Source organism: Scatophagus argus, chromosome 4 (genome assembly GCF_020382885.2).
Source record: "Scatophagus argus isolate fScaArg1 chromosome 4, fScaArg1.pri, whole genome shotgun sequence".
Classification (NCBI taxonomy): Eukaryota; Metazoa; Chordata; class Actinopteri; family Scatophagidae; genus Scatophagus; species Scatophagus argus.
In genome coordinates this window covers 20,968,236-20,995,143 of record NC_058496.1, presented here as the reverse complement: position 1 = coordinate 20,995,143, position 26,908 = coordinate 20,968,236, and the positions used below count along the sequence as shown (strand labels likewise).

General features: G+C 40.1%; 1 protein-coding gene across 1 annotated transcript; it reads right to left on the bottom strand.

The window, feature by feature from the left end:
• Positions 1-20,827: 20,827 nt before the first annotated feature.
• LOC124057447 (involucrin-like) lies at positions 20,828-22,533 on the bottom strand. Its single transcript, XM_046385721.1, has 2 exons — positions 21,530-22,533; positions 20,828-21,433 (listed from the first exon to the last, which is right to left on the bottom strand). The coding sequence occupies exons 1-2, from the start codon at positions 22,416-22,418 to the stop codon at positions 21,072-21,074; spliced, it is 1,251 nt and encodes a 416-aa protein (XP_046241677.1). The 5' UTR covers positions 22,419-22,533; the 3' UTR covers positions 20,828-21,071.
• Positions 22,534-26,908: the final 4,375 nt, after the last annotated feature.

Sequence of the window (26,908 nt, the reverse complement as noted above, 5' to 3'; positions counted from 1 at the left end):
AGGATAGCAACTTTAGAAAGAATGGATCATCTGCACGTTTGCACAATAGCCCTGCCTTGTACTTCACACTCTTGGCGAGGGGGAACTCATAAGACACTTACACTGGTATTGATGTAGTCCTGTGAAGGCTGCCAATCAATTTGCTCACCAGGCCAGCTGACCTGAGCTTTAGCTTTTCAGAGGCAACCAACCACAGTTATTGCTTCTTGAAGGTGCAGAGTGTTTAGTGGTGTAGTGTATCTCCATGAACACAATAACAAAATGTGAAACAAAGACAGGACTTACTCAATGTGATTCTAACGTAAAATGTGATAACTTAAATCTGCTATAATCAATATTTTTAGGATAGAAATTGTAAGGTGTACTGACCAAGTGACAGGAATGATCACTGATCACTGGCAAACATAATTAGTTACTTGCTTATGAAAAACTAAAACATTTATCAACCAAAGAGTTAAGTAGTTTCATATCTGGAGTTTTTGTCAACCATACCAACAATAAAAGTCTGCTTGTTTCAACTGCTCCCAAGTGGCCAAAAAATAAGTTAATTCTTTGTTTTTAAAAAGTTAGGCCCACAAATCTTATTTTAGTTTACACTAGGGCTAAATTATGTTATGTGTGCTTTGCTGTTTCCTATTCGTCCTTGTAATGCATCTTTAAAAGCTCAGAAAGACACGTAAAATTGCTTACTATATTGATTTTTCACTGACTTATTTTAAATGTTGAATAATTTGTGTTTTAGTTTTTGTAACTCTAGGGAGTAAGTTCAGTAATGGGGTCTTTGAAAAATGCTTCATTTCTATACTAAATATGGCTTGCTATTGTTAATATTTGACTGGGGGGCATTTGTTAGGATAAGGCTCTGAACAGGTTGCTGATTGTATAGCAACAGCGAGTGACATGTTTGGTGACAAGGAAAGATAGTACGCTAACATCTACCATCACGCTAGGTGTCAGCGATATTTCTTATCTTGTGAAAGTCTGTTGAGCTGTTGTGTTGAGCCTTGTACACCACAGAGCACAGTTTAACTCTTTGAAACTTTATTTTTCATCACTTGTACTAATGCTCCCAGTAAAGTGAAACCTCATCCCTCTTGATTAGTGGTTGTAGCTAAAGTTGGCTGCAATGCATTTTCCAGATCTATAATAGAAGTAATATGCCATTTCACTGGGCATATGTGTGTACTCATTCAACCCAAGTGTTAAGTGGAAAGGTTCAGTGTGTGTGTGTGTGCGCGCGCACGTGTGCAGTAGCTTAGTGGTGTGAGATGGCTATCTGGGGCCATACATCAGACCTGGTGTGGCAGTAGGCCCGTGTAATTATCAGGTCTCAATGGGACGCTGTGTTATTTTTGCCCAGGGTGAGATGCTTATCTGGCCCTGTCAGCAGTGACCTGGATGGATGAGCCTCGCTCGCTCCTTAGAGCGCCGGCTCACCTTCCCTCTGCACCAAGACAAACTAGACAACTTCTCTCTTGCAGGCCACAACAACCTCTGCTTACATACAAGTCAGTGCAGTCAAGAGGGTGGTACTTTGAATAATTAGACTTTTCATAAAGGTTTGGATATTAGCTAATCAACATTATGCATTTCTGATTACACAACTGAAGAACAAATTGTAGATTCACTTTCTATGATAAAATCATATTAGAACATGAAATTATTTATAGTACATTATATTACATTACATTATTTATATTCAAACCCATATTTGCAGTTCTGACTCTGTACTTAGGCATAGTATTGCTAATTAGTATAGTGACTGTCTTGACAAAGGATCATCAAAATGACTAAGATTCATCCCCTGGTGACTATAAATAAAATATGAGTCCATTCTTATTACTTACCAAACATTTCACTGAATAATTAAAACTTCAGTTTTAACCTGGTGACAGATGAAAACTTAGGTGCAGCATAGCCACAGTCAGATTCATCCTCTGGAGACAATGGAAGTCTGTACTAAATTTAACAGCAATACATTCAGTAGTTATTGATTTGTTGCTGTTGTACTGACCAAATGACGGACATTATCATGCTTAGAGTCATGGTTTTTAAGCTTACCATGTTCGCCATCTTAGTTTAGCTTGTTAGCATGCTTACATGTACAAGTACAGCTCAGGGTGATGAAAAGATATTAGATGCTATGCTTCCAACTTTGTGTCAACAGTTTGGGGAAGGTCCTTTTCTATACCAGCATGACTGTGTCTCAGTGCACAAAGTCCATAAAAAACATGGTTGGATGAGTTTGGTGTGGAAGAACTTGACTGGCCCACACAGAGACCAGACCTCAACCCCATCCAACACCTTTGGGGTGAACTGGAACAGAGATTGTGAGGTCAGGCCTTTTTGTCCAACTTCAGTGCCTGACCTCACAAATGGTCAACAGCAATGAATGGGCAAAAATTCCCACAGAAATACTTCAAAAACTTATAGAAACCTTTCCAAAAGAGTGGAAGCTGTTGTAGCTACAAAACTGTCTGTGCATTTAGAATGCAATGTTGAAGATGTTGTTGTAAAGTCAGGTGTCCCAGTACTTTTGTCTATATAGTGTACGAAGTAAAGTAAAAAGCAGGCTCTACTACCGCTGAGAGAAACGCAGTTTACATTTTGAATTTTGAAAACTCCTGAGGATTTAGCTGTAGGTGTTTTAATATCCATTGTCTTGTCATATTCAATTATGGTATGTCATTATAATTATAAACTACTGTATCACATTCAGTCTGGCTGGTCTTTATTGGGTTTCCCTTTTCACTGAAGCCTCTGAATCTCAAAGCCTGAAGCAGCATGAATTTGCATTCATCTGCCTCAGACAATGGTTTTGCTGGTGTTGGTGATCACTTTTGTTTATGAGCTGTTACACGGCGAATTGCACACAAGTGTATTCTGCTGCTGGCCCGTATTCATTTTTCATTGTCAAGTGTCTTTGTTGGCCCTTGTGCAACGCTGTGATGATTTAGGAAGCACTCTGAAACGAATCTGCCTCAAAGCTCCATGAGGCATCTTTTACAGCATCACACAAACAGAGACACTCGCACATACAAACCCACAGAGTAACACAAATGTACAGACACGCACAAGTACAGCAAATAGACACACTGAGTCAGTATGCAGTGAGCTATGGCCCACTGTGCTTCTGATCCATTTCCTATTATTTTTCACCCTGTGGTCTAGCAGTGAACATGAATTTATTTGGTCCAATGATCAAAAGATTAAAAGCTCCCAGCCTTGTGTGTGTTTGGGACAAAGTGTCAGTTTGAGCATGATTTATGGCTAGAAAAACCTTAAGGAAACTGCTGAACATTTTGACTGAGAAAAAAAATGTTTGATAGTTAGGGTTTTATATGTCTCTCAACACCAACACAGTAGCCTTTTATGTTTGGTCTTATCCTCAACCAAAGCCCTTTCCTGCACACTTCTTCCAAGTTGTGTGCCAGTCAGAAAAGTTACCTTCATTATGCAGTACATGGGATCTGAAATAAACTATTCCCTGGGCACCGCCAAACACAGATGTTTTGTTGACACTGTTTCACATTGTATACTGGAGTTCAAAGGAAAGAGGATCAAGAGTGCCTCTATTGGGTTTCTGTTTGTGGAGATGTGTACTTTTTTAATTAAAAAAGCTTTTATTGCACTGTTGATTCAAATCTCCAACTCCAGTGCTTTAGCTGTTCTTTGGTTCTTGTTAAATAGTCTTATCACTGCAAAGTATGAGCATTTAGGAACAACTTGTAAGTTCATTTGTAAGAATGTTGTTGATGAATTTTGTAATTATTACTTTGACTGAGTGACAGAGATGCTCACTTCCTCTTTTGCAAATCCAAGTCGAGTCTCAAGTATGGTTGTAATGAGCCTTGTAACATGGACATTGTTGTATTGAGGTTCTACTTAAAGAAGCCCAGACTCTCTTGTCCGTAGCTGATGAATAAGATTAATTAATGAGGTCTTTCTCTGTGTTTAATATCATGAAGAGATGGTGGCAGTGAAATGCAGATGATTAACTTACCTTACCATTTATAGTTATAGCAAAGCCAATGCTCTAGCCACAAGTAATGTCAAGCAAACTAACACATACTCATCTTTTCAAAATATTCAGCAAATGTGGCACAGCTGTAGGTGTGCTTGCTTTGGTGCTCCAACTTCCAGTCGTGTGACTGCATGCACAAGATGTACATAAGATTACGCATCATAATAAGAGAGGGAATGACTTCATAAAGATACAGAAAGCAGAATGGAACGAGTTGTTAAGACATTTCGCTAAAAAACACAAATGACAACTACATGGTGGCACCACAGTTAGATTCATAGAATCCCAGTCACTACCCGCTACATTTAACCACCACAAATACTCACCTGGCACCTAGTGATTGAGATGAGTGTAATCACATCACAGCATATTATTAGACAACATTTTCGCTTCAGTTCAAAGGCTGGAATCAAAGGCACTAGTCTTTGAGGATCACTTTACATAAGCCAGTGCTGTAACTGCAGTTTGTTTGTGATGTGCAGTGCAGTGCATACTTTGAGACGGTATCACCACTTCGCTTAATCTTCTACCATGATACAATGTCAGAAATTAATCCTACTTCATCTTTTCTTCAGACCACACAAACATTTCATGAAAACGATGACAGATGTATTATAGTAGCAACAGAAATTAGTTTAGTGTGAATGGTATCGGTTCAGTTGGTCTTGAACTGTCTTTTGATTCATTGTAAATCTGAATGACTGGCAACATCTGCCATAATAAATATCAAAAATATCAACAATAAAACAAAGACCGTCAGTCAAATTTGATTAAAATATTTTCTAAACATAATTATATATTATAGTCAGATCAGTGTGTGTGTGTGTGTGTGAGTGTGTGCGTGTGCGTGCAAAATGTGTTTATCCCTTTTCTTTCACATGTAACTGAGATGGGCTGCATGTTACAGTGACAATCAGTATTGCATTTCTTAGCTTTTAACCACTCCATTAGGCCCAGATAACCTCTGCCTGCTGGACCCTAGCATCTTAAAACCCTGTGACCCCGCCCTTGACCTTTGCCACAACCTCTCTCCACCACGACCCCCGCTCTGTCCAAGAAGAGACTACTGAGAAGAAGTGGCTGCTCTGCCAGCGCCTTGGAGGAAGCTAGGGTTACTGGAGCATGTGGATTCATTAACAAATATCTGTCTGTTTGCTGCAGTAATGAGTAAGGCAGCAATTTAAAGTTGAGTGAACAGCCGCCTGGAATGCAAACTAGTGGGGCAGGCTGCTGGTGTCAATCAAAAGTCGAGGTTCACCAACAGGGCATCTCCAGTCTACCTGCTTCCATCACCACTGATACACATACTTTTTCAGTCATGGCAGAGGGCTGCACATAAACCATAGACTTGGTGGAGTGATAAGCCTTCACAGAGGAGAGAGAGATAAAGAGTGAGAGACAGGGCTCTTACACCCCCTTCTGGCCAGGGATTGTAACATCAGGATTTTTGTAAAAAACATTAATATTACATAGGTAGAGCTGTCTGGTGCATCCCTCTTTAATGCATTCCTTGCAATTTGAACTCAAATGAAAGATAACAAATTTACTCTAAAAAAAAAAAACAACAACTATGTATACTTTTAGCTTTTAATTTTAGGCCACACACAGCCTGCAAAGCGGATTGAATCCAGTTACTTCAGTACCCAGCAGTTTAAGATAAGATAAGACAAACCTGTATTAGTCCCACAGGGACTAATACATGTTGGCATGATTTAAAGCAGTGGTTTCTGACTTTTGTGTCTTGTGACCCCCTAAAACAATTCCTTAGTGACCCCTCATCACTGATTGTATTTCTACCTGTTGTGACCAGAGAGTATCTAGTGTTAATGACATCTGAAAACCAAAGCCAAAGTTTGTTTTGCCCAGATCTGATGATCCCTATCCTTATGTGGAATTGCTGAAATGACAGCTCAAGCATATCAGAGTTCCAGTTTGTTCCAGGATCTGATCAACCGCATCTTCATATGTTTGAATCAAGCTGTTGCTGTGTATAATTCTGGACACACAATTTCCAACACAAGCACATTAGAAATGATTACACATTAAATGTGACTCTGAATTAGTGGAACAGCTGTATTACATGTAGTGGTGTTACAATATTGTTGTTCTGCAGCGAAGTGAAGCTTGTTCAATCTGGGAAGCCAGAGCATTTCATCTCAGCACAGACAGACGGACGAGCAGACAGATGGACAGACTGATGGAGAGGCTGATGGAGCGCGGTGGCCAGTGAACCATCGAGCCAAACTAGCCCTGCTTTACAAATTCACCGATGCATGCTGGTGCTGATCTGGACCCCTGCTAGCTTGGGTGTGGTTTTGTGTGTGCGTGTCTAAGCACACACTCTGCACATTTCTGTTTCAATTTGTGCATGCACACGCAGTAATGTGTAAGTGCAGATTTTTGCCCAATATATGTGTGCTTCTCTAAATATGTTTAAATTTGTACATGACCCTATATGTGTGCAAACATCTATCTGTGTGGCTGTTGGTCTGCTTGTGTGTGCCTGTGCAGATGTGTTAGTGTGTTAACGTTATCTGATCAAGGCTCGGTTAAGCCCAGGGGAGCCGGCATCCCCACACGGCCTTGGAGCTGGAGCAGTGGCCTTTGCTGAATAAGTGTAAACAGCTAAGGGCAACAAGTGTCTCGATCAGGCAAACAGATAGCAGCTGTGAACAAGCACTGTGACTCATAGTTTCCTATCAGATAAACTGAGCATGTGGCTCCAGGAGGAGGGATAATTCAACATTAAGCCCTGACTTTGTCCCTTCGCTTTCTGGATTTCTATGGTTTATTTAACAAAGCAGCTCAGCTTAGATAGAAATTAGTGTTGTGTTTGGGTTTCCATAATCTGATGTAATGGATATTAAGCAATTTGTTTGAGGCATACATATATTGTAAAGTTGATTTATTTATTTTACACAATTTGGAAAAAACCTTAAGCTGACTTGTTTTAGTTATCCATGTTTATTTGGGGATTTTTACATGTGAAATGCTCATTTTTCATGCACGGGGAAGAGTAGAGAAGAATGCAAGCACACTTAAAAAAAACAAAAATAAAACACGTTATTTTGTCTCTTTGAAGTTAGTGTTGTTGTGCTGTTATGCTGTTTCATCCTATTTATATACTTAAAACACTTTTCAAAGTTGTATATGCCAGTCTGTAACAGAGTTGACAGACAACCACACACCCCACAAGACAGGGAGAACAAACTCCATACAGAACCAGCAATCAATCTGAGATTGTATTTGCAGTTAAGTTGAATTTAAAGTTGAAACAAGATATTATCTACAGTTTTTGATTTTAAATTCAGTATTGGATTTCACACGTTGATAGCAACATTGCACTGTAGTCTGTTGCATCATATCAAATCAGACCTAAAAGTGATTTTATTATATTTCCCACAGTAATTCATAATTTACTTTTAGAGTGAGTAATATCTTATGCACATACTTAAATTTGGCTCTCTTATTCTTCTGTACTGTCATGTCATATTTACATTCTGCTGACTTCCTTTCATTCACTGTGATGGGTTATCACTGGGAGAAGGAATGCAGTGGGTGCACTTTGTCAGGTGGTTGTTATTAATAAGGAAAAGAAAAATGAATCTGTTTTCAACTTTATTAATGTCATCTTCACTCTTTCCAACCTCTATCTTCATCAGAAAATACAAGCAGCCCACACTGGCCATTCACAGTTCTAGCATATGGCATAGTTCAGTTTCAAAAGTACTGCTGACCGGACATTAGTTCAGTTTGATTTTAATTATTTATTAAAGTCTTCAAAGTCATCTATTGCAGCATTGCAGTATATAGTATAATGCTATACTGAAACATGAATGTTTTGTACTGTTAATGATGTTACATGTTTCTTTGGGACTTGTTCATATGTTCAAACCTGGGTGACGCAAGGTCAACATAAAACCTCTCAGGGCCAGTCATATATTTTAAAATAATTATCATGGGGCAGGCCAGAACAGGCCCTCAAGGCACACAAAAATAGATCATCCTATAATGCTTTGCAGAAAGCTTGTGGGGGTCCTGGTAGTGTAAGTCAGAGATGAATGGTTAATGTCACGTTAGGATACACACTCAGCATCAATCCGGCACTGTGAGTCACTGGTCACAGCCTGGCCAAATTAAACCATGTATTTCATCTACAATGTAAAACATGCTTGCAGCCATAAACACGCTTCAAAACGTGGTAGGCTGCAGTCTGAAAAATGATTTTAACCATGACTGTAAGCGTTCTCTCTCTCTGTCTCCCCCTCTCTCTAGCCCAATGAACATTTATTTATGTAGATTGGATTGAGTGGCGTATAATTATTCCGGCGCTGCCAATGTCCTCTTTTATTTATTCTTCATTTCCTTTCCTTGAATATTGTCTTGGGATGAGGAAAAGTAAAAGGCACACATCTATCTTTAGACACACACTGGCCACTTGTGCATGTATCTGATTACAAATTGTAATTATTTGAAAGTTCTTCTACAGTAAGAAGTCCTGAGGGGTGACTTTAACAGCTTTGAGTGCATATTCCAACGATTAATTACAGCTCTCAGATCTAAATTCAGTCCATTTGGAATTTAATGAAGAGTGTATGTGAGAGTGTTATGTGTGTACTGAGTGTGTGTGCGCACTTGTTCATGTTGTTCAATGTGTTTTTGAGACAGAATGTTGAACCACGTTATCATTTTATAATGTGCAAGTTTGTGTCAACAAGACAGCGAGTCACAGCATTTTCTGTGTGTGTGTGTGTGTGTATTTTTATATCTCCCTTTTGCCTTTAAATATGAGCAGTGCCACTGAGCTGTTTATTGGCTCAAGGTTTCTGCAGGGGTAATGATGCATGGAAAATGATGTGGGCTGAACTGGAGACTAGGAGGCCTGCACACGCTGGCCTTTTTGAAGTTACATTTAACTCAAGCAAAAAGTCTCAATGATTTCCGAGGAAACTTTGTGTACGTGAGAAGGATATGATCTTTAAATGTAAAGATGCACTTAACTTTGGTTTACCATCTTTCACATTTTGGTTTACCATCTTGGTGTTCTCAGCTGGTTATCACATTATTTAAACAAAGTCATGACGTTTATAAACCAGTGAATAGACCATGTTGGTTTGTGGCACTATAAAACGAAACCGTGTCTACTGGAGATCCTTGGTCACAGGTTATGGCCTTATTGTAGACATGAGTTATGAGCAGTTCAGCCAGTGAAGTTTCCCTCTCAGACTTCTTATCTGAATGATTTTGTGAGGTCTGCAGTCTTGAGCAGGAAAGTAGAGAAGGTTTGAAAAAAAAAAACAACAACTTTCAACTTTCAACTTTTCATTTGTTTTTTATTCTTACCCTTTTAATCCTCTGGTGTTCACTCAGATTCACCTGTCAACGTCTTGGTGGGTCCTGGCCCCTAGCCTGGAAATTGTTGGTCTTGCATACATTAATGGCATTTATCATTATATCATTATATATAGTTTACTGATAAGTCATCATGACATGAAACCAGTGTGTGCGTGTGCATCCTGACTGATTTCCAGATAATTTTATCTGTAACTACATCTGAAACAATGTTTAGACCTACTTTAGTGTTTGAACCTGTGTATTCTTCTAACCCTGCTGATGAGACAAGCTCCATCCTTCATCAACAATAACAGCCCCTCCCATTGGGGGGTGGGTGGGGGGATGGGGGGGAGTTGTCAGTGGACAGGGGAAATTGCCTGTAATGTTGTGGGACACACAGGTGTGTTGCAGTTGAAAGCATCAGGCATCCAGGTCGTGGTGTGGGGCCCTTGATATGGTGGTGAAATGTGGCCTCGTTTAGCACAGAGAAGGGCCTGATATTAGAGAGGGTGTTGACAGTAACGGTTAGGAGGGTCAGCTGCACTTCAGCTAAAGCAAGACTAGAGAAAAAGACATGGAGTGATGAATGAATATGGCAAACTCACAGTTAGGTCCACATATATTGGGACAGCTATACATTTTTTGGCATTTGGCCTCTGTATGTCACCACATTGAATTTGAAATGAAACACTCAAGATGTGAGCAATGTGAAGACTTTTCAGCTTTAATTCAAGGGGTTTGACAAAAATGTTGCATCAACCATTTAGAAATTACAACCATGTTTAATATATATATATATATATATATTTATATATATATATATATATATATATATATATATATAGGTAGTAGTAAACATCAGAGAGATAGTAAAAACATTGGGAGTGCCCAAAACAACAGTTTGGAACATTCTTAAAAAGAAGAAATAAACTGGCAAGCTCAGCGACACCTAAAGGCCATAAAGACCACAGAAGACAACTACAGTGGATGACCACAGAATTCTGACATTGGTGAAGAAAAACCCATTCACAATGTCAAGAACACTCTTAAAGAGGTAGGCGTGTCATTATCAAAGTCTACAGTCCATAGATTGCTTCATGAATGTAAATACAGAGGATTCACAATAAGGTGCAAAAAAAGCCTGCACTGTTCTGAAATAAGGAAGGAAACCAAGATTAACTTGTACCAGAATGATGCGAACAGAAAAGTATGGAGAAGGAAAGGAACAGCTCACGATCCGAAGCATAACCACATCATCTGTCAGACATGGTGGGGGCAGTGTTATGGCATGGGCATGTATGGCTACCAATGGAAGCGTGTCACTGGTGCTTATTGATGACTTGACTGCTTATAAAAGTAGCAGGATGCCAAATGATGAAAACTGTCTGGATGCTGCTTCATATTAGAAGGATAATGACCCAAGACATGCAGCAAAGGCAACCCAAGAGTTTCTCAAAGCAAAGAAATGAAGAAGAAATTCACTGGCCAAGTCAGTCACCTGGTCTCAACCCAACAGAGCATGCTTTTTACTTACTAAAGACAAGACTGTAGGCAGAAAGAATGACAAACAAGCAACAGCTGAAGGCAGCCGCAGTAAAGGCCTGGCAAAGCATCTTAAAGGAGGAAACTCAGCATTTGGTCTTCAAAGTCTTCACTTTGCACATCTTGAGGGTTTCATTTCAAATTCAGTGTGGTGGTGTATAGAGCCCAAATGCCAAAAAACATATGGTTGTCCCAATATATATGGACCGAACTGTATATCAAATACTCTTGTTATACTTGTTTACAAACAGAGATGAACATTCATTGGCAGGACAAATAATATGGATGTGACATGATCACCATGATGAATGGTTTCCTTTCATCAAACTATCAAACGTTGCCATCATACCTACACAAAAAGTAAGTTGTATGCCATTACCTTCTAAACTGACTCTGAACGGACATGTGTTTTCTGATCTAGTGTCTAACCATAAACTAAAGGTTATGCGTATAACCCTAACCCTATAACTTTCTAACTGCTGAAATAAACGGGTCTGTTTTATATTTGGGCCAATATAATATTTTTTGTTATGGTATTCACAAAAATGAGTGTAATAATCCTTTTTCACAGCAGAAATTTTCACTTGTCATAGTAAGACAAACATAGTTGTTGGTCTATTCAAATGTCCTTTCAAGTTGACCTGTTCACAAAACCATGATGACAGAATAAAACACAGTTCAGTGAAACACTTAATAAATTACTTAATGATGAGGGAATAGGTTCTTCATTGAACACTTAGATGGATTTGGTTCACTTTGATGGATTGGGCCACTTTGATGGATTTTTAATTTTTTTTTTTTTTTTTTTTTTTGGCACTGAGTAGCTTTAGGCTGTTCCTGTACCCCACCTGACCTTTTTATACTTGATGTTAAAAAGGATCTTAGCAAAAAATTTGAATCTGACTGGGATTGGATTTGAAAGAATGACGAATATAAAGAATACAAATTCTAGTCTTGGCCTTTTGTTATATTTGCTTTTCCCCTACTATCTGTCTTAAATCATCAACTGCAAAAACAGATAAAATTCCAAAAAATATAAATTTCACAATAGACATTTCATAGTATGCACCTCTGAATATTGCTATTATAATAAAGTGTCCAATGCATTTGTGATAACCTTTGGACCTTCAGTGTATTGTAAGGGAATTTAACCCTGCATACATGTTCATGTAAGTGGAACAGAGCTGTGTGGTTTCTTTCTAAACAAGAACAGACCCATACGGATGCTCCCGCAGCAGACCGACTGTCAGTGAATTCTCTAACAGTCACTGGAGGCATCAGAGGTGGCAAGGTCATCCTTCCTGCTTGGTTAGGCACATGCATGTGCACACATTCACACACAGGTGCTCATTGTTCAGTCAGGCTGCTATCAACCTTCACGCCTGGGGCTATGAATCAATTGAAGGGAGGGAGACAGACAGACAGGGACAGAGAGAGAGAGAGAGAGAGAGAGAGAGAGAGAGAGAGAGACTGAAAGTCAGAAAGGGCTCTTTAAAGTAAACAGGGGTGAGCAGGTTTCCTATTTCTGGTCAGATTTATTGGAGTGGCAGTCGGCCTCAAATGTCCCATGCATGAGTGGACCAGGTGATGGGCCAGGGTGATGGTGGTGGTGGTGCTGCTGAAGGGGTGGTGTGGGGGGTGTAGGTTAGTGACTCTTGAAAATGTTAATTGCCTGGTAGCAGTCAGCGACGGGTTAAGGAGAGGTCACTGGGGTGAACAGTGGGTTAATATTTAAAGGGCATTAACTGACTGAAAATACTAACATATATGACATTATTTTTCATTTAACAAGACTTGGATGGATAACAATGCCAATAAAGTAGTACAGGGAATGTCAGAGTAATTTATAATTGAACGTCCTGTAGGTACCCAGAGAGTGAGAGATATGGATTGCATTTCAGATATTATTTTCCGTTCTAACACGATTCCACATTCCATAGATATAGGGACAACAATTCAATAGTTTTATGAATCTTCACTGAAAGATGAAAATGCCACCTTGTTGGTGGCTCAGAATAGACAGAAAGTCACGGGGTCAGTAAAGTCAGTAGGATTCATACTCGGGGGAATCCTACTGTACAAAATTTCATGACAATCCATCCAACAGTCAGATATTCTGTCTAGAACAAATGATGGACTGACAAACAGACTGACATCACCATCCTGAAAGCAATATACAAAGTCAAATCAAAGTCAAAAGCCTGGAAAGCATGTTTCTGCCACTCTTATTTTATCTTATATGTCTTTTATGCATGTTTCAGATGTGATTTCTCTGCTGGAACATTACTGAATTCCTGTTACCTGCATCAAAGAGATTTCACCCAGTCAAGGCGTGGGCCATGTTTCAGTGACAGTCAAGTTGATTTCACGACAAGAGGGGATAATCTGTGAGTGAGAGGGCGGACTCTGTGATTAAGACAGAGACATTGTGAGGGCCCTACAATCGACTCTGTCCACGTAGATTCCTATCAGATAATAAGGTGGATACTTAGGTGAGAGTGTGTGTCTTTCTGCATCTCTGTTTTTCTCTTGTTTGATAACACCACTACTCTCCCCGAGTGGTGTTCTGATTGCTGCATCAACACGACAAGAATGGTGATCAGCACTAGTAAAGCAATAAACAGAATCTTCGGTTTTGGCAGCAGCCATCACTGACACTGCACACAAACATCACCTGTGTGGCTCGGGGGCCTTTGGCATTGTGGATTACAATTATGTTTCGATCCAGACGAAACATAGTTTCAACACATTGCAAAGCCAGTATGTTTGGACTGAAGCTGTCGATAGTTTTGAGCCAATAATGAACACATGTAGCTTTCAATTTTATTGTCAATTCTCATCAAGCTCCAAAAATATATAGCTGATCAGACACTAAGCCCCTGAGAACATCAACTGAAAGCAGGTTAGGTTTTGCCAATCAGTCTAACCCTCATTCATAACCCAAAGAAAACTGTACCCTTTCAAAATGTATAATCAAACCTAAAAGTTACATTAAGTTAAGTGGATGTGATGTACTGTAAACATGCACAAAAACAAACAGCAGGTCAGCTTGGAGGTAGAAATGCAGACTCTAAAAGAAAAATAAACTCCTTCACCTTTGTTCATCCTCCATATCAATCCTAGGCTGGCTGAGGCGCTCGTACTGAAAGGCCCACACATATACACCCACCCAGATACATAAAAATACTTAATGGCCAGATGCAAACACACCGCACATACACATACTGTGTCCTCGCACCGTAGTGCTTACTGTTATTTACTGCATCTCTTGGACAGGCTGTTTGCCTAACAACTAGACCTTGTTTACCCTGAGCCACTAAATTTCAAGCCCTTCTCTTCTTAATCTGTCAACTTTAAATTCACAATAAACCGTCAGCAGTAACCCTGAATGATGTATGATGGGCACAAGAAAACAGCCATTTCTGGACAGTTAATTTGTCTTAGATGCAGACACAGAAAGAGAAAAACGTAGAAACTAACTGAAGACATCTCCACACAAAATAAATAAGGGATTTAATAGAGTTTGGTGACAAAGCATTGATTCTGTTACTTTTCACTTTTGCTTGAGACATTGTTGATTTAATTTTAAGTTAGACTATTAGAAAAAATACATAAGCTGAATACTTAAATGTAATGTATAAATGTCATGCTGGAGCTACATTGTAATATAAGATAAGATAAGAACTTTACTGATCCCGCGAGAAATTGTTGTGCCAGGGTTGCAATACAAAGAAGCATACAAAAGTAGCAAGTAATCACACAAAATACAAAAATAATAAAGTAATATAAAAAAAAAATAACAGAGTACTATAGAGTATATACATGAGATATAGACAACAGCAGATAAAGTGCAGAATGGCAACGGATAAGGTGCGGAAACAATCTTAATATCTTGTAATGCTTGCTGAGCTCTTGTGTTTGGACTGTCAACAGGACATACTAGATACTTTGCTTATGGCCTAAGAATGAAAGCTCTCAGCAGTAAAATAAGATGAATTACAATGCACTGTGTACTTATTTATTTTGCTGACATTATTCACCAGAGGAAATCTACTTAAGAATAACGATATTCAGTATTTTAACTTTAAGTCACAAAAGGGTCTTATTGGCCTGCTTTTCTGATTAGTGAAGTAAGGTTATATTGAGCTAGATAATGGCCTTTAAAATGGATAAGAGTCAGTTAATATATGATTTTTCATCATTTTACTTAATTAGAACTACATTATGCAATTGATTATACTGCACTGGTTGTGTACACTGATATCGGTCACTTATATAGCTTCATTTGAATACCTAGATCAGCTTTCAAGCAAGTATACATCAATATATTTTTGACTACAATGGATCACATGGCTGCTCATATGTAAAAATGGTGAATGGTCAGTTGCAGCTTCCCTCAGCTCCATGAAGTATTTCAGCATCTTTCAGTTCATTGTGTTGGTCTAGTGGGCCATAAATGAATGTGTTGGTTTAGTGTCACTAAAAAACACTGAATTAATACACTTTAATGGTCAGATATGAGCATTGTGCAGTTCACAGTAGCAGGTATTCAATTCAAGGATATCTGTACAGGCCTTCAAATTGTCAAGTTCTGTTGTCTAACTTTAGAGGCCATTAAATTCAGTGCACCTAAAGTGGAACAATAGAAACTCTCAGTGTGTGGTTACTGATAATAGCCATGGGAGAGATAAATTCAGGCAAAGATAGCAGCTAGGCAAGTCAGAGGGGGCAGACAGTTTTCAGAAACTGTAAGATTTTGTACTCAATTTGCATGTGTTTGCTAAGCAGAGAACCAGAACTCTGGCGAGCCCCTGGCAGAAGTGCTTGTCAGTTTCTGTTCCCTGTAGATAAGCACTGGCTGCCTTCTCCTTCACCACCAGCTTTGCCTGCAGTGCTGCTCGATTGCCAAAAGCAGAGCATCGTGGTTTTACCCAGCAGGTCTCTGGAGTAAATGAGCATACCTGTACTAATCTGAAGTTGAGTGGTAGACATAGAGCATGTATGTTCGGGAAATTCTTTCCTGGGGAGATGGAAGTTAAAAAACAGAGGAGGACCTCCTTGGACCTCTGTTCTTCTTCTTTACCCTTCAGGCCCACCTTCCCCAGACCGGCAGATCTGATTTACACCCTTGTGGTTGGATGGAGGAAACTGGACAGTCAGATACCTTGTGTCAGGACACCCTCTCAACCGTTACCTTCATCTTATTTATGAGGCCAGCAGCGTTCAGGTCGGAGTTTGATTATTTTTCCATGCAGGATGAGCCTGGTAGTGGATGCTGCATTGGGCATTCCTTGTGTGTGTGTGTGTGTATTTTCAGGATTAATGCTAGGCCCAAAGAAAAGAGTTGGGGATATATATGGCTTTATTCAAGCTGTAGTCACTATTTAATTATATACCATTTATTGATCAGAGTAAATCCTATAATGATGAAATTTTTAATTTGCACCCTTATCTCTTTGTCAAATGGGATTAGAATACTTACCTAGACCTCTCATGCATTTTTCATTCAGCATGCCTGGTCAGCTTTTCTGCACTACTGCACTCAAAAGTACAATCCCCAAAACTTCTGCCTGGCACTGTTTGACACTTCTGTACTGCAAGGAGCAAATTCTTTTCCTCTGCTACAAATGTTGGACCTTCATTTGACTGAAAAATTGTAGGTTTGTGCCTTTCATTTCTGATCTAGTTCAGTCTACTTTTCTTTGCTCTACTCCACTGCAGTCAGCTTGTGCTTTGTTAGTGAGTGTTGGAGGTCACCCAGGCCCGGTGTCATTACTCAGTGACTGACAGACTGACAAGCCCTCCTGTCTTGGTGCAGTTGGCTTCAGATGAAGCTAAATAGCTGGACAGTGATGGATAGCAGCTGATAGAGGCCTGACTGGTGGGAGAGACCAAGCTGACTCTAGTGCTGTACCACTACAACCACAAGTGAAACATTTTGGAGGTCGACGCAGCAGTTTGGATTTATGTAATTTTTTCTTGTTCCTACAGTTGAATGTTTGAGTTTCACTGTGTAGAAACATGTATGTGCAGAATCTGATGCTATGAGACTGTGACTCTCATTGCTGGCAGTCAGCATTCATTTGGAGGCCAGTCTTGGTCCAATATTCAGCAAACACAAGTGTGATGTGGAAAATTGAAGCCTCTAGCCTATGTACACTGAGAGAGGTCTGTACAGCGAAGAAGGAGACGTCTTGTGTCTGGTGGAGTGAAATGAAAAATATTTCAATGTTCATATATTCTGGAATTTTTAACAAGGGAGGATTTTTAATATATGCCATTTATGGATTTTAATGTAGTAATTACTGTTTTAATAACTGTTTTTCTTAAAAAAAAAGTAAAAAATATGCAGACACATCTGAGGAATCTTATGTACATCAAGAGCCTCTTTAATTATTTTTAGATTGTGATCATTTAATGCATTCCCCTGTCTTTGCTCTGTCTTTAAACCTTCTTTTTCTTGTTGTTTATCAAAGCAGAAAAGTCTCTTTCATTTTAATATAAATGCAGTTTTTGTACAGTAGTCCCTGGCTTTTGTTAATTCAGGGGTCTGTGCATCTGTGTATTGCTTGGCTACACATACTGTATGTGTATGGTAATGGGCACAAATAGAAGCTGATACAAAGGGCTTTAAACTGTGAAGTAATCTAATTGCTGTAAAGGTGCAATGAAGATGGGCTATGTAGCATTATTGGTCATGCAGCATTAAGCGCACAGTCATCAAACTCCTGTTTGTTTCTATGGATAACTGCCCCATCTAGTGGTCAAGATGTATACCACACCTTTGTTCCTATAATGTGTGCATGTAAGTACATAATCAAAGCACTGATTGGAACTGCATTTATACTGACTATGTACTTTTCTTGTCCTGCGCAAGGCAGTGATGAATCACTGCAAACAAAACAGGAGCATACATTGCCAAAGCTGTATGCAAAAACTGTATGCAAGGAAAGAATGGCAATTCCTGTGTTAGCATCCAGAGCTATTTTCTTTCCATTTGGCAAGCTGATTCTTTACGTTGTCCTTTGTTCAAGCTCCAGTGGTCATTGTTTGTGTCTGTTAATTCCACAATTTGTCATGGGCAAAGCTAAACAGATAGACAGCAGGAAAAAAGCCCAACAAACACAAGGCTATGAGTCACTATGTTTGATGCAGGCTGTGGAAAAGAAAAAAACAATGCTCTGATCTACTCAATGGAGAAATTACACTATGACTCATTTCTGTTATACCCAGCAGCCCAACAAAATGTACAGTAGGAGAGTATGACTTTAAAAAGAGAGTGATTACGAACAAGTCCTTCACAACAGCGTTCGAACTCATCTGTGCTCAAGACAGCGAATCTCTGATGAATCAAAAGTCTTCTTTTAGATGAGCCTGTGAATATTGTCATTCATCCAGGTCATGGTTATCTCAAGGAAATTCAATCGAATGCAACTGGACTTAGTTATTTGTCTTTGAAGACGTTTCGCCTCTCATCCAAGAGGCTTCATCAGTTCATGCTCGCTTGACTAGGCTGGGACTAGTCCAACTAGCTGGTGTGGAGACCCAGGTATTTAACCTCTGTGGAGGCATTCACATGGCCAGTGGTGTCATAGGCTCGTTTATTGTCCCATTGTGCCAAACGACAGTCGTTGAGAGACAGTCGTTGGGGATGGTGAAGTTGGTTTCGACTTCGTTAATGCTCTATTGTGTTATAAGGACAGTCGTTAGAGTCACATAGGGTCCTTTGTGAATGGCAGTTGTTCTTAGAAGCTAAGTTGTTGAATCTCCTGGGAAGGGATGAAAGGGCAGCATTGTAAATTGGAGATAGGTGGTGTCGCAGACCTCCTCCTCTGTTGAGAGATGGTTTTTCTAATTTCACATAGATGGCTTCTTTTACTCCTCTTTCAAACCATCTATCCTCTCTGTCCAAGATGTGAACATTGTTATCCTCAAAGGAGTGAGTTTTCTCTTTCAGGTGTAGGTAGATGGCAGAATCTAGGCCTAATCTGAGGAGTTGGGCCTCCTGTGCTGATACATGCGCTTGTGTAGTGGTTGTTTTGTCTCCCCAATGTAGAGGTCTTTGCATTCCTCATTGCATTGGACAGCATACACCAGATTGCTTTTCTGAGTGTGTGGTGTTCTGTCGTTGGGATGTACTAGTCTCTGTCTGAGTGTGTTGCTGGGTTTGAAATACACAGGGATACGGTGCTTGCTGAAGATCCTCCTGAGTTTTTCTGATACCCCAGATACATATGGGATGACTATGTTATTTCTTTTGTCCTGTTTTTTCTCCTCAACCACCTTGGTGGTGTTCTTCCTGGAACCAGCTGCAGTTTTCACAAAGGTCCAACTGGGATAACCACACATTTTGAGGGCATCCCTCAGGTGTTTATGTTCTTCCCCTTGGGCCTCCGAGCTGGTGGGTACCTTATCAGCTCTGTGTTGCAGGGTTCTGATAACACCAAGTTTGTGTTCCAAAGGGTGGTGTGAGTCGAAAAGGAGGTATTGGTCTGTGTGTGTGGGTTTCCTGTATACCCCAATGTGGAGGCTCCTGTCCTTTTCTATATGGACGTCACAATCTAAGAAGGGCAAACTACTATCTTTAACATCTTCTCTGGTGAACTTGATGTTCCTGTCCACTGAGTTCATATGTTCAGTAAAGGCTTGCACTTCTTGCGTTTTGATTTTGACCCACGTGTCATCCACATATCTGAACCAGTGGCTCGGTGTTGCTCCTTCAAAGGAGTTCAGGGCCCTGCGCTCCACTTCCTCCATGTATACATTGGCCAAAATGGAAGATACTGGTGAACCCATGGCACAGCCATGTTTCTGTCTGTAAAATTTGCGATTGAACTGGAAATATGTGGTGTTTAGGCACAAATCCAGAAGTTGGCATATGTGTTCTGGTCTGAGTTTTGTTCTGTCCTGGAGGGAGTCGTCCTGTGTAAGTCGCTCTCTTATGGTTTCCAAAGCTTCCATGGTAGGTAACAACAAGAGGAGACATGAAGACCAGCGCCACAGGCAAAGGAAATTTGCCTGATCATAAGATCTATAGCTCTATAGATATAGGTTTGTAAGAGTTAAATCTATCTCTGTATCTGTAGTCATTATTTCAGTAAAATTGAAAACCCATTTATTCAGTCTGGATTTTATCTTGTGATTTCTAATTTTATAGACTTATTATTATTTAAATATATTTATCTATCGCAGCATTTGATTTTTGAACAGGGTTATCGATTTCTGGTTTTACATGAAATACAAATATTAGATATTTATTTACTTGTATTTTCTCTTTTTATTTTGATATGTACATTTATTTATTTAATTATTAACCTTTCTGGTTATTCAGCGAAAATTAGCATTGGGTTTTGTTAATTTCACCCAGATAATTGAGTGGGGAAACCGAAGCTCCCGGCGTAAACCTGTAAATGCCTCACAGAAAGGTCTGGAATGAACCAGAACCTGACTGTAAGGAACCAGTGCTAAGCACTGAGACTGCATGGTGTCCTAAAACAAAATGGAAGGAAAGCTTGCAGTCAGCAGAATAATTAAAACAGATTAAAATGAAGGGAAAGATGAAGAGGAAAAGGGAATGTCAGAGATGAAAATATGAGGTCAGAAATTGTATATTTGTTGCCGCTGACTTGTTTTTTTTCCCATTATCCAGCTAAAATTAGCAATATATTTTTGCTAATTTCACCTGGATAATTGAGTGGGGGAAACCGGAGCACCCGGCGTAAACCCATCAATCCCTCAAAGAAAGGTCTGGAATGAACCAGAACCTGACTGTAAGGAACCAGTGCTAAGCACTGAGACTGCATGGTGTCCTAAAACAAAATGGAAGGAAAACTTGCAGTCAGCAGAATAATTAAAACAGATTAAAATGAAGGGAAAGATGAAGAGGAAAAGGGAATGTCAGAGATGAAAATATGAGGTCAAAAATTGTATATTTGTTGCCGCTGACTTGTTTTTTTCCCCATTATCCAGCTAAAATTAGCAATATATTTTTGCTAATTTCACCTGGATAATTGAGTGGGGGAAACCGGAGCACCCGGCGTAAACCCATCAATCCCTCAAAGAAAGGTCTGGAATGAATCAGAACCTGACAGTAAGGAAGCGGTGCAAACAACAAAAGTGGTTAAATGAGGAGATGGGACAGGAATTAAGTAAGTTGGTCTGGCTGGTCATCTTATTTCATTTTGTTCCTCCGCTTGTTTACATATTTATAGCCCAGAGGGGGGGGGTGAGGTTTCACGTTGTAGCGAGGACAGCGATGTTCAGAGGGCTGCTCCACGTTGTGACGCTGCAGCTGTCTCTTCTTCTTAGGCCTGCCACGTCTGGGCATTGGCTGAAAAGTATCTGCAGATAAGTAGGTGTAATCCGGGGGGGATCTGCCACTCTGTGGCTCTTTCTCAGTCTTAGGCCTGCCACGTCTGGGCATTGGCTGAAAAGTATCTGCAGATAAGTATCTGTAATCCGGGGGGGATCTGCCACTCTGTGGCTCTTTCTCAATCTTAGGCCTGCCACGTTTGGGCGTTGGCTGCGAAGTATCTGCAGATAAGTGTCTGCGATCCGGGGGGGGTCTGTCACCCTGTGGCTCTTTCTCAATCTTAGGCCTGCCACGTTTGGGCGTTGGCTGCGAAGTATCTGGAGATAAGTGTCTGCGATCCGGGGGGGGTCTGTCACGACGCCCTCCTGTAGCTGGAACCTTAGCAGTTAAAGGGTTGTTAACTGCTTTGGAAATTGGTGGGAGGCAAGGATATGGTGCAATTGTAGAGGGCACCTGAACCTCAGAGTCATCAGGTGAAGAGGAGAGGCAAGTCTGACCCTTTACAGTTAATCTTTCTTTGGAAATGGGTGGGAGGTGGGTAGTCTTTTTATTGCTGAGCTGCAAATTCTGGAGTTCTCCACGTTTCTTCTGTAGCTTCTCTGAAGCCTTGTGAAGATCATGCTGCACACGCTGCTGGAATTGTTTCTCCTCCATAGCAGTCTGTTCTGCATTCCTGGCTTCAGCTTCATGTTCTTCCCTTTTCAGCTGCTGAAGGTGGGCTTGTTTCTGACTTGCCATGTTGGCATTGAATTTACTCACTTGGATGTTGTTCTCTTTGGTTTTCTGAGCCTTCACTTTGGTTTCTTCCATGAACAACCCGTCAGCGTTTTTGTCCATCTGCAGCTGGTTCATACAGAGCTGACGTTCATCTTGTTCCCTCTGCTTTTTCAACCCTATCATTGACTGATTGCTAGCAGAAATTGACTGATGCATTGCAGCTCTCTCATCCTTCTTTTGTTTCAGCCGCTCTGCGTCTTTAGCATCTATTTTAGCCACATCTTTAGCAAGTCTCTGCTCCTCCTTCAGGGCCATAGCAGTAGCCTGGTCCTTGTTTGAGGCTGCCAGATTGTCTGCAACAATCTGGTTGCGCATCTGGAGTTTCCTGTCCCTTTCTGATCGCTCGGTCTTTCTTTGGTGCACCATTTCTTCAGTTCTCTGTCCATACCGCATCTGACTTTCATACTTGCGGTTTTCATGTTCAACCATTTCTTGCTGTCTTTCCCTGTTTTTAATTAGCGTTTCTGCATTCTCCGTGTCAATATTCCTCTTTTGGAGTTTGCTGTTGTATTCCCTGAGATCGCTATTCCGTTGAAGCTCATGCAAAAATGGATGATGTTCTCCTCGGTTGTTAACTGCTTTGGAAATTGGTGGGAGGCAAGGATATGGTGCAATTGTAGAGGGCACCTGAACCTCAGAGTCATCAGGTGAAGAGGAGAGGCAAGTCTGACCCTTTACAGTTAATCTTTCTTTGGAAATGGGTGGGAGGTGGGTAGTCTTTTTATTGCTGAGCTGCAAATTCTGGAGTTCTCCACGTTTCTTCTGTAGCTTCTCTGAAGCCTTGTGAAGATCATGCTGCACACGCTGCTGGAATTGTTTCTCCTCCATAGCAGTCTGTTCTGCATTCCTGGCTTCAGCTTCATGTTCTTCCCTTTTCAGCTGCTGAAGGTGGGCTTGTTTCTGACTTGCCATGTTGGCATTGAATTTACTCACTTGGATGTTGTTCTCTTTGGTTTTCTGAGCCTTCACTTTGGTTTCTTCCATGAACAACCCGTCAGCGTTTTTGTCCATCTGCAGCTGGTTCATACAGAGCTGACGTTCATCTTGTTCCCTCTGCTTTTTCAACCCTATCGTTAACTGATTGCTAGCAGAATTTGACTGATGCATTGCAGCTCTCTCATCCTTCTTTTGTTTCAGCCGCTCTGCGTCTTTAGCATCTATTTTAGCCACATCTTTAGCAAGTCTCTGCTCCTCCTTCAGGGCCATAGCAGTAGCCTGGTCCTTGTTTGAGGCTGCCAGATTGTCTGCAACAATCTGGTTGCGCATCTGGAGTTTCCTGTCCCTTTCTGATCGCTCGGTCTTTCTTTGGTGCACCATTTCTTCAGTTCTCTGTCCATACCGCATCTGACTTTCATACTTGCGGTTTTCATGTTCAACCATTTCTTGCTGTCTTTCCCTGTTTTTAATTAGCGTTTCTGCATTCTCCGTGTCAATATTCCTCTTTTGGAGTTTGCTGTTGTATTCCCTGAGATCGCTATTCCGTTGAAGCTCAAGCAAAAATCCTCCTTGAAAGTTCTCTTCTGTAAGCACATAATTTTTTTTCATTGGCTGCACCTCCATTGTTTTTGGCTCTTGCTGTTTCTGCCAACGTTTCTTAAGAAGCTTTCCCTCTGCTCTCACATTCTGATCAAGCGTGCTTATCTTTTTTCCTGCCTGCATGTTGTACATTTCCAATTATTGTTTCTTGTATTATTGTGCTGAATGTGTTGTGTGTATCTCTTGTATATGTTTTTGTACGTAGCTGAGGTCGGTCCCTGACTGTAGCTCTGCCAATACGTATCTGTACATTGCACCTCATTTAAGGAATCAGATCAAAGCCAGTTGGTGACATCATCGCCGATATGCAACTGTGGATTTAACTGCATTTAAGGAAAAAGATCAAAGCCAGTTGGTGACATCAACGCATTCCGTGGTTTTGGTCTGTGCTGTGACATCATCGTATTTTCTTTTTCTTTTTTTCAACTTTTTTAAATACATTTTTTGTAATTTAAACTTTATTAACAGAATTTGTCTACAACCTTTATTTACATCATGGCCTGAAAAATGGAATAAAAATGTTTGGATGAGATGACTGTGATGTCTCTGTGTTTTGAGACTCCATTTGAATGTGGGTCTGCAGAGCAGTTCTTTTGTGGTGTGAAAGTGAAAAATATGAGATATGTGACTTCAAAAGCTAAAGTTCTAATAAATGCCCGTCCTGATTGTGAAACCTTAAGAAAGCAGTTTTAGAATTGTGATATAAGACAAGAAAAGACAAGACAACTTTATTTGTATAGCCCATTTTTACAAGCAGTTTGTCTCAAAGGGCTTAACATAACATCAGCAACATCCTCTGCCCTTCGACCCTCACATCGACTAAGGAAAAACTCCCAGAAAAACCTTTAACAGGAAAAAATGGAAGAAACCTCAGGGTGAGCAACAGAGGAGGGATCCCTCACCCAGGATGGGCAGACGTGCAATGGATGTTGTACAGGCAGGAAAGCAGTTAACAACATGAGAACGACATTACTAAAAAGACAAGTAAAACAAAATCTCAACTCATAAAAATTTTTAAATTTTCATGTGATTCATCTGTTCAGTTTCACTTTTGATACCACCTCAATATGATTTTAACATTTCACAAGACTGAAATTATAATAATGAAATTATAATGAAATGCTGTATCATTCATGTATTTTTCATATGCTGTTGAAAACCACTATCCTATCAATTCTATTCAGTTCAATTTTGGCCCGCAAGGGAGAACCACCCCGCTGATAGTCGGTGCACAGAAGAATGACAGGCAGATGTCAACGGTAGACATTGGGTTGGTCATAGAGCCGGTTACAGCTCAACATGAAGATCTGGATGGAGAGATACCTGCAGAAATATATATATATAGAGAGAGAGAGAGAGGGAGGGAGAGACACAAAACTACGAGGAGAACTGGACACACAGTTAGTGACATAAAATAATGAATTGTATGTTAATCTGATGAGGGGACAGGATAGAAGAGGAAAAGGAGGAGGGGGAACTGCTCTGTGGATCATGTTTGTGTCCCCTGGCAGCATAGGCCTATAGCAGCATAGCTATGATAGAGATTTAAAGACTAACAGTTAGTCAGACCTATTCTACCTGTGGCTATATATCATGAGGTGAGTGTAACTATGCCTACCAGCCCTACACACTTTATTTGGGGCTAACTATATGCTTTACTAAACAGAAAGGTTTTAAGTTTAGTCAATCTGGGTTCGACAGGCAGCCACCTCCACTTTGGAGGTGGCTGCCTGTCGAACCCAGATTGGCAACTGGTTCCACGGCAGGGGTGCCTGATAGCTAAAGGCTCGTCCTGCAATCAGAATCATAACAAAACTTAGGAAATTTCCAGTATTACAACTGCCGGTTCTAGTATTATGGTGTGCTGCAGTTCTGTGTGTGGTTTGTCCAAGTGGTGTAGCCGTACCCAAGCAGTCTTCTGTTTTTTGGGCAGGTACAACTAGTGTCAAACACTGTAGCCTACTCTGTCTCCATTGTGGAAAACTAGAAAAACAAACTAAAACTAATATCCCTATCCCAGCTGACTACAGGCGAGAGGAGGAAGCACTCGGAAGCAATGATTTTTTTCTCAAACTAAGTTGTGGCTATAATACACACATATGCAACTCACTGATAATTAACTGTTTTTGATAACAAGCTGCATGCAAGCAGCAAACTAACAAGTATGAGAAATATTTTACATTTCCAAGTACATAATAAATACTCACCTGATCATCTCGACTCAACCATAATTACATAATAACAACAGATTTGGAAAGATATCCAGACATATACAGTATGGAGTGGTTGCTGTGCTTGCAGATTTGTGTGTCATAGAAAAGTGAGCTGTGGGTTTTGGCGCAGGCTGAGCTTACTGTTTCTATTAGTTTCCGATAGACAAGACAGGTCAGCTACACACATAAATATATATTGTTCAAAAAAGCCTACAGCTTACCCATATGATTTACCGCACATGGAAAAAAAAACATTTAAAGAAAACAAAAAACATTATTATTATTATTATTATTATTATTATTATTATTATCTTAAAATAGTGTAAACTGTGGCTGTGGCTACCGCGGCTTTTCTAACACTGATACATTCACTCTTCTGTCCTTGTGAGCTGCCACAGTGAATTTCCCCACTGCGGGATCAATAAAGTTCATCTTATCTTATCTTATCTTATCTTCAGTGTCTGGACAGTTCAGTACACTTCGTACTGCCCTTCTACTCTTGAGCCATTCAGTCACTCAGCAGCTAAAGGTGTTTTCGTCCATTTCTAATGATGCTCAGTCAATGCTATGCCAAAGTGTTTTATTCACATAGATCAGATACATTTTACTGCATCTATTTTTTAACAACAGCAAATTATCCCCCCTTCAACAGTCAAGTGTACTAAGAGCCCGCTGAAGAGAGATTGTTTGACAGTTTGGTTTTTCTAAAAAAAAAAAAGAATGTTCCAAGCAGAATTTCTGCTGCATTATTGAAGAGGACATTTTCTAAATCTTGCTGTCTCTGCAGCATGTACCCTCAGGGAGACTGATGGCTGTAGGAGAAATATTTTCATAGGTTTTTATTTTCCTCGAGAGCAAGGTGATATTCTACACCACTGTATTTTGTTAAATGATTCTATTCTCTTTAGTATACTTTATACTTTTATTGGCCTTCAGTGTGGACAGCAAAGTAAGAATTTCATTGTACAGGAAAACCTTCTCCTTACTGTGCACACATCTTGAATCTACAAAATCCCTGACTTTGTGCAAGTGTACCTGTGAGAACTGATGCTGGTTTGAAGGCAAAGGGTGTAACACCAAATATTGATTCGATTTTAGATTTTTCTTTTCAAGTTGTAAAATGATAGAGATAAACAATTCTTATTTATATTTTTGACAGCAGTCTTAGTT

What these genes read in the sequence shown, in the direction of transcription:
- LOC124057447 (XM_046385721.1), bottom strand. Translation starts at nt 22,418, where the DNA reads ATGGTTGAACATGAAAACCGCAAGTATGAAAGTCAGATGCGGTATGGA. An exon ending in TCGCAGACACTTATCTCCAG is followed by an intron (nt 21,434 to 21,529) that starts ATACTTCGCAGC and finishes ACTTATCTGCAG; the next exon opens with ATACTTCGCAGCCAACGCCC.